We start from the raw sequence: 8028 nt of genomic DNA, 5'->3' as shown, positions 1-8028 counted from the left end.
GCAGGGCGAAACCACTCACATTACGAAGGGATGTGAAAAGGAAAAATGTTAGGTGATGGTCTTGTTTTTACATATTTTGAATTATTTGCGTCACAAAAACAGAAGAATGTTTCAATAATATATTGTCATAATGATAACCATTGTGTCAGTTAATAAAAATTACCTCCAAAGAAGGTATTGTAAGCTAATTTTTTTTCGACATACCAATATAAAAGTTCGATATTTGAAACATTTGGCGTGACTTCAAACGCCAAAATGTTCATAACAAAGTTGAAGTTAGCAGTTACACTCGAGACTTTTATATTATTATTCGACACTCTCATATAATTTTGGGCGTGCTCAAATTATATTTGGACATACTTATATGTGTTTGGACATGCGCGTATTATTTTGGACATGCTCATATAGTTTTGACATGTCTATATAAATTTGGACATGCTCATATAAGTTTGGACATGCTTATATTTTGCAACATATGGCGTAACTTAAAACGCCAAAATGTTCAATACAAAATTGAATTAGGCAGTTACATTTGTCGCTCTTGTATTATTTTTCGACATTCTTTTAATATGTTGGACATGCTCATATAGTCTTTCGACACTCTCATATTATTTTGGACATGCTCTTATTATTTTTGGACATACTCATATTAATTTCGACATGTTTATATAAATTTGGACATGCTTATATCATTTTGGACATGCTTATATTGTTTTGGACATTTTTGAAACGTATGGCATGCCGTAATAGCAGCTTTGCACACTGTGCTCGTTGCGAACAAACGAAGCGACTCAGAATGTCAGATTTTGACAGGCATACGAGGAACAAAATGGATATCAGGTAATGAATTAGAGTATGCGTTAGTTAATGACATTTACGTTTATCTTCACACCTGAAATGCATAGAAAACTAGCTGAAACTAGCTGTCGTTACACTTGTTTTATTTTACGCCTCATACTACTAGTCCCACTTTAGTCATACAAACGAAAAGCACACATCACAGTCCTGGCTAGGCTAGATTACAGACGCACAACTATAGCATCAGGCCTACATTAATAGATCCTTCAATTAAATAAAGTAGGCCTACACATAAAATGACAATTTATGCTTCACTGATCTTTTCAGGTTTGCCAAAAAGTAGTTGTACCAGAGGTCATTGTATTAAACTCCAGAAGTTACATAGTAGGATTAATATTCGGCATAACTTTTTCTCTAAAGTCTAATACAACTTATACAAGGGTTGTGAATGGATGGAATGGTTTGCCTGAGAAGGTTGAATTGCAAGTAGTGTGAATGGGTTTAAGAATACTTGGATGAGTACATTAAGCAAATGTTGTAATTGGGTATGACATTTGATGTCCTCGGTTTTATTCCTCTCATATAGCCTTAGGGTCCTTAATGGGGACTTGAATGTCTCTCCTGGTCTTTTTTTCTACTAAACTAAACTATATACTTGAGTGTAGGAGTTAGCAATAGTAGGGAGTCTGTGGGCAAACCTAAGACTGATATTGTGATGTTAATTTCTCAGGAATGTAGTACTAGGCTATAGTAGGTGCAACAGATTGAATGGGTCTGTAGAGAAAAAAAACCCTGCAACAACTGAATACTGGTGTATGTTGTAGCTTATGTATTTTCCATTAACATATATACTATACGGTCATGTCCTTAATAAGGTTTCATGGATCACACTGACATACAGTAGTGTGCCTACTTGTCAGTGTTGTCAACTGAGCATAGGGCTGATGACATCATTCAGTTTGTTATTATGCAGACAGCAAATGGCCATAATGATAATTATTAATTGTTACTTATTCTTCATACTGCCCTTACTGGCCTTACCTGAACAGTGATGTATAAAAATGCAAGAAGTCGTTAAGCTTTTCATTTAAGAATCGTTTCAGCCTGTCCTATTTCAAACATATGATTGGCAGGTTTCCACGTTACATAGCTTATCAAAATGGAGCTGTTCTGTAAAGCAAGAAAATCACACATATGCATGCATACAAACACACTCATATATAACAATTTCTGAATATCTTTTCAGCTGCCCAAAGGTACTGGAATGCAAGCTCTGTTGGGTGAATTAAAAAACCCTCATTGTACTCTTTTATCATGGTCAGCGTAGCTGGAACCAGCAATGATGGTGATGTGGATTTGACAGTACCTAGACAAGAATTCAATAGCTGCTTTGTGTTGAAGTGGGTTCAACTTGCTCAAGGCCATGACAGGATGACGACTAGACATTAGGATGAATTATCTGTTGCAGAGCTCTATAAACCAGGCAGTTGTTAAAACATCCATTGGGTGACCCTCACAGTCTACCAGGCACTGCATCGCAGAAGCAAAATGAAGTGTGTGTGATACCTTCATCTTATGAGAGTGGAATGGTATCAGTGTGGCCTCTGTCAATTTGGCTTCAAGTCTTTGTTTTCTTGAAAGCTGAGAAGATCTTTCAGTGGTTTCACACTGACCTCTGTACTTGACAATTCATGTGTATTTGCCAGCTCAGGAGGATGCCAGATTTTAATTACATTAACCAATGCTGACTTTTTTTTGGACATGTGGTACATCTGCAAGGAGGTGAAGGAAGCAGTTGGAGTTGCATGGATGTGGAATCTTGTTGATAGTCTGGCAGTCTTATCCACAGATTATCCCAAAGCTTCTCCACATTGCCACATTCAGAACTTACTACATTGATAAACTTGAAAATTGCAGGAATCTAACGAAGCACCCAACAAGGGAATTTGTTTGTATAATTATTGAAAGCTGTGACCTTCTGATGTGACAGACTAATGTGAAATAAAGGGCAGTAGATTACATTGTAAATGAACCTTGCTATTGTTTGATTGTATCTAATGTTTGCAAAATTTTAAGTTGCATGCTACCAATTGAAACATAATTCTTTCTCTATTAATGGGATATAAATACTTCTCCTTAAAGGGTGTGGAGACTCCCGCACAAAGAAACGTCTCATGCCGGTTATCTGACCTAGTTTCGAATGCGATGTAACAGAAGTGTTAGACACCACCATTGATCCCAGAAAATACACATACAGCTTGCTACCATCAGTAAATAGACATTAGTGTACAGTCAATAAAAACATCACAGTCAATACCCACAACACAGTGCACATAGCAGCGTGGACATCTCAGGTCTAGGTAAAAGATAACAAGGTATCAGGTTTCATTACTGTCTGCATTTTGTAGCGACACAACAAAAAACTTCACTTGCCAGCAACGGAAAGTAAACTTTTTCAGAGCGCGGCATGCGGTTTAGGGCAAGTCTTCAATACCTTTAAATATACTGCATCGGTTGTTGTCACTTGATCATTTGCTTGTGTGTGAGCTAAACAGCTTAAATAATATGTAAAAAAATAATACAAACTTTCAAATTGCCAGATATATACTTGCTCAAAATCATTATCCAATCATGATTTGTTGCTATCCTTGAGTCCATTATTCAGATGATGAGGCAGATTCCCTTCAACTCTCCATGATGAAGGTAAAACCTTATATCTTAACCAACTGCCATTGAGTGTCCATTTGAAAGTTTCAAACACACACGTGCATTGATTAAAACAAAGACTTTATTGCTGTGGTTGCAGGAACTGGATTTCAGTCTAGTAGTCACTCACCAGGTTTTTCATTATCACAGTCTGCTAACTGTGGCTTTTTATGTTAGGAGTTTTTCTTCAGAGCACATGTCACCTTTGATTTGTAAAAAAAGTCCTGAAATTCAGGGAGTTAAAATTTACTGTCTAAAGATAATTTAAAAAGATTTTTTTTAACTTCAATCGTCAATGTGGGTGTCAATTAAGGGAATAAGGAGGTACTGATGCAACTTTGATAAATGATAGTTGACTGCATCCAAATTAAACCAAGGCCTAGGCTATACTTTTGAAGAAGAAAAAATTAGGCTGAATTCATGTTAGCCTAAAAAGGCTAGGCCAATGCTGACAATTAACACAAACCAAGATCATTTAACCATTTGGGCACTTGTTTATGGCATACTAAAAGGTTCTATATAATTAGGCCTGTATGTGTACACAACCCACAAGTTGCCAATGAGTATAGACCTAGCCTAACTAGTTTAGGCCTAGGCTACTTTGTTTTCCTTAGACCTAGTTTAATTGGGCCTTATACTGTGCCATATTATGACATGTGCTATAACAGTTGTAGTAATAGCAAGAATGGTCCAGGTCTAACTAAGCCCAGGCTTAACTTATGCTTCGGGCTTAACTAAGGATTAGGGCTTTACGTGATGCCTAGAGGCTAGCCCACCCTTTTACATTAAACTAAAAGTGATACTTTTTTAGGCTAGGCATAGCCTAGGCATACAATAACTAGGAATTAGGATAACTATATGTGCGACTGAAACTGCCATGCCTATGATTAGGAGAGCTGGCATAATGAAATCGAATTTGTGGATCGTAAAACGAGAGAGAATAGCCATGCATGTAATTACAGAAACCAGTCTGAACGTAAAATTCTCGCATTGCTTGTACATTACTCGTATTACACTAGGGCCTATGGCTAGTATGGGCCTAGGCTACACAGACTTTTTTTTCATTAGATCTCCATCTTGTTCTTTCTACTTCCAAAAAATTCCTCTTCTTTTATGGTCAGTCGGATAATCAAACAACAATATCCATGTTCTGACCGATTGCAGCAGCCCCAGCACCATTTCTTACGTAATTTCGTACTTTTTTCGTGTACACAAACGATAGTCTATACACTGTGAGTATGCGTGTCGTCTGCTATAAAGTTTTCAAGTGGACCTATTTTACCACCCTGTGTGGGCGTTTTCCCTCTCGACCAATCCAAATCGGTTACATGGTTGGCCAAACTCTCTCTATATACGGCTCTGGTTGCCAGCTACCATGAGCGCCCTCAGTGGTATTGAGTTACATATTCGATTTGTTAGCCATTGTCCCCTGATTTGGGGGATTAGTACTCCCCTCCCCAAAACGACTCCGAGGTGGGTTGACATTGGGTGATAGAGGTGGATGTTAGCAACTACGATTACCCCCATGATACCTAGTTACGTAACTATGTGCGGCCATTCCCCCATACTTATCCAGCTTTCGTTGTGTATGTACGAACATAACACCATGCGTTTACACTCGGAAAATGCAGCCAGCCAATCAATCGTTGTAAACTGTTGCTGATGCAGTTGGAATGGGCACTTTCGAGGGCATGTGAACGACTACAATACGACGTACCATCAAGCAGTGGTACTAGTAGTAGTCGTGGTGGTAGTGGTGGTGGTGGTTGTGGTGTAGTGGTGGTAGTGGTGGTAATGGTTGTAGTGGTGGCAGTGGTGTAAGTGGTGGTAGTGGTGGTAGTAGCGGAAATGGTGGTAGTGGTAGTAGTCGTGGTAGTGGTGGTGGTGGTGGTGGTGTAGTGTTGGGAGTGGTGTTAGTGGTGGTAGTGGTGGTGGTGGTGGCGGTGGCAGTGGTGGTAGTGGTAGTAGTGGTGGTAGCGGTGGTGGTGTAGTGTTGGTAGTGGTGTTAGTGGTGGTGGTGGTGGCAGCAGTGGTGGTAGTGGTAGTGGTGGCGGTAGCGGTGGTAGTGGTGTAAGTTATGGTGGTAGTGGTGGTAATGGTGGTAGTGATAGTAGTCGTGGCAGTGGTTGTGGTGGTGGTAGTTGTGGTGGTGATGGTAATGGTGGTGGTGGTGGTGGTGGTGGTGGTGGTAGTGGTGGAAAAGTGGAGGTAGTGGTGGTATAGTCGTGGTAGTTGTTGTAGTGGCGGTAGTAGTAGTAGTGGTGGTTGTGGGTAGTAGTAGTAGTATTATAGTATCAGTAGTAGTATTAGTAGTAGAAGTAGTAGTAGTAGTAGTAGTTGTAGTAGTAGTAGAAGTAGTAGTAGTAAAAGTATAGTATTAGTAGTGGTGGTAGTGGTGGAAGTGGTGATAGTGGTGGTAGTGGTGGTAGTGGTGGTAGTGGTAGTAGTCGTGGTAGTGGTGGTGGTGTAGTGTTGGTAGTGGTGTTAGTGGTGGTGGTGGTGGTGGCAGCAATGGTGGTAGTGGTAGTGGTGGCGGTAGCGGTGGTAGTGGTGTAAGTTATAATGGTAGTGGTGGTAATGGTGGTAGTGATAGTAGTCGTGGTAGTGGTTGTGGTGGTGGTAGTGGTGGTGGTGGTGGTAGTGGTGGTAAAGTGGTGGTAGTGGTGGTATAGTCGTGGTAGTTGTGGTAGTGGCGGTAGTAGTGGTAGTGGTGGTTGTGGGTAGTAGTAGTATTATTAGTAGTATTAGGAGTAGAAGTAGTAGTAGTAGTAGTAGTTGTAGTAGTAGTAGAAGTAGTAGTAAAAGTATAGTAGTAGTAGTGGTGGTAGTGGTGGTAGTGGTGGAAGTGGTGGTAGTGGTGGTACTGGCGGTAGTGGCGGTAGTGGCGGTAGTGGCGGTAGTGGTGGAAGTTGTGGTAGTGGCGGTAGTGGCGGTAGTGGCGGTGGTGGCGGTGGTGGCGGTGGTGGCGGTGGTGACGGTAGTGGTGGTAGTGGCGGTAGTGGCGGTAGTGGCGGTAGTGACGGTAGTGGCGGTAGTGTCGGTAGTGGCGGTGGTGGCGGTGGTGGCGGTAGTGACGGTAGTGGTGGTAGTGGCGGTAGTGGCGGTAGTGGGGGTAGTGACGGTAGTGGCGGTAGTGGCGGTAGTGGCGGTGGTGGCGGTGGTGGTGGTAGAAGTAGTAGTAGTAGTAGTAGTAGTAGTAGTAGTAGTAGAAGAAATAGCCTAGTAGTAGCAGTGGTAGTAGTAGTAGTAGTAGTAGTAGTAGTAGAAGTAGTAAGTAGTAGTAGTAGTAGTAGTAGTAGTAATAGTAGTAGTAGTAGTAGTAGTAGTAGAAGTAGTAGTAGTAGTTGTAGTAGTAGTAGAAGTAGTAGTAATAGTAGTAAAAGTATAGTAGTAGTAGTTGTGGTAGTGGTGGTAGTGGTGGAAGTGGTGGTAGTGGTGGTAGTGGCGGTAGTGGCGGTAGTGGCGGTAGTGGCGGTGGTGGCGGTGGTGGCGGTGGTGGTGGTAGAAGTGGTAGTAGTAGTAGTAGTAGTAGTAGTAGTAGTAGTAGTAGTAGTAGAAGTAGTAGTAGTAGTAGTAGTAGAAGTAGTAGTAATAGTAGTAAAAGTATAGTAGTAGTAGTGGCGGTAGTGGCGGTAGTGGCGGTAGTGACGGTAGTGGTGGTAGTGGCGGTAGTGGCGGTAGTGGTGGAAGTGGTGGTAGTGGTGGTAGTGGCGGTAGTGGCGGTAGTGGCGGTAGTGGCGGTAGTGGCGGTGGTGGCGGTAGTGACGGTAGTGGTGGTAGTGGCGGTAGTGGCGGTAGTGACGGTAGTGGCGATAGTGGCGGTAGTGGCGGTAGTGGCGGTAGTGGCGATAGTGGCGATGGTGGCGGTGGTGATGGTAGAAGTGGTAGTAGTAGTAGTGGTAGAAGTGGTAGTAGTGGTAGTGGTGGTAGAAGTAGTAGTAGTAGTAGTGGTAGTGGTAGTGGTAGATGTGGTAGTATTGGTAGTATTGGTAGTAGTGGTAGAAGTGGTAGTAGTGGTAGTAGTAGTAGTAGTGGTAGTCGTAGTAGTAGTAGTAGTAGAACTAGTAGTAGTAGTATAGTAGTAGTAGTTGTAAATAGTAGAAGTAGTAGTAGTAGTAGTAGTAGTAGTAGGAGTAGTAGTAGTAGTAGTTGTAATAGTAGTAGTAGTAGAAGTAGTAGTAGTAGTAGTAGTAGTAGAGGTAGTAGTAGTAGTAGCAGTAGTAGCAGTAGTAGCAGTAGTAGTTGTAGTAGTAGTAGTAGTAGTAATAGTAGTAGTAGTAGTAGTAGTAGTAGTAGTAGTAGTAGTAGTAGTAGTAGTAGTAGTAGTAGTAGTAGTAGTAGTAGTAGTAGTAGTAGTAGTAGTAGTAGTAGTAGTAGTAGTAGTAGTAGTAGTAGTAGTAGTAGTAGTAGTAGTAGTTGAAGTAGAAGTAGTAATAACTTTAGTAATTACCTAATTAGTAATAGGGATTTACATTATCACAATACAAGATATGCCGATAATGCGCATTATTACACAACCAATAC

General features: G+C 41.2%; 1 protein-coding gene and 1 long non-coding RNA gene across 2 annotated transcripts in view; both read left to right on the top strand.

Annotated features, from left to right (window-relative positions):
- The first annotated feature begins 746 nt into the window (after positions 1 to 746).
- LOC139975556 (uncharacterized) overlaps positions 747 to 8028 on the top strand; it is a 91455-nt gene continuing 84173 nt past the window's right edge. The window contains exons 1-2 of the long non-coding RNA XR_011795775.1: positions 747 to 840; positions 2045 to 4866. This is a non-coding gene — a long non-coding RNA (uncharacterized lncRNA). The remainder of the gene's footprint in view (positions 841 to 2044; positions 4867 to 8028) is intronic.
- LOC139975551 (elongator complex protein 5-like) overlaps positions 5152 to 8028 on the top strand; it is a 30706-nt gene continuing 27829 nt past the window's right edge. Inside the window, exon 1 of the mRNA XM_071983563.1 lies at positions 5152 to 5233. Coding sequence (XP_071839664.1) covers positions 5167 to 5233 — 67 coding nt within the window. The 5' untranslated portion in view covers positions 5152 to 5166. The remainder of the gene's footprint in view (positions 5234 to 8028) is intronic.

The sequence above is a fragment of the Apostichopus japonicus genome, chromosome 11 (genome assembly GCF_037975245.1).
Source record: "Apostichopus japonicus isolate 1M-3 chromosome 11, ASM3797524v1, whole genome shotgun sequence".
Lineage (NCBI taxonomy): Eukaryota > Metazoa > Echinodermata > Holothuroidea > Aspidochirotida > Stichopodidae > Apostichopus > Apostichopus japonicus.
The sequence above is the reverse complement of the archived record's forward strand: the minus strand, read 5'-3'. Positions and strand labels throughout refer to the sequence as shown.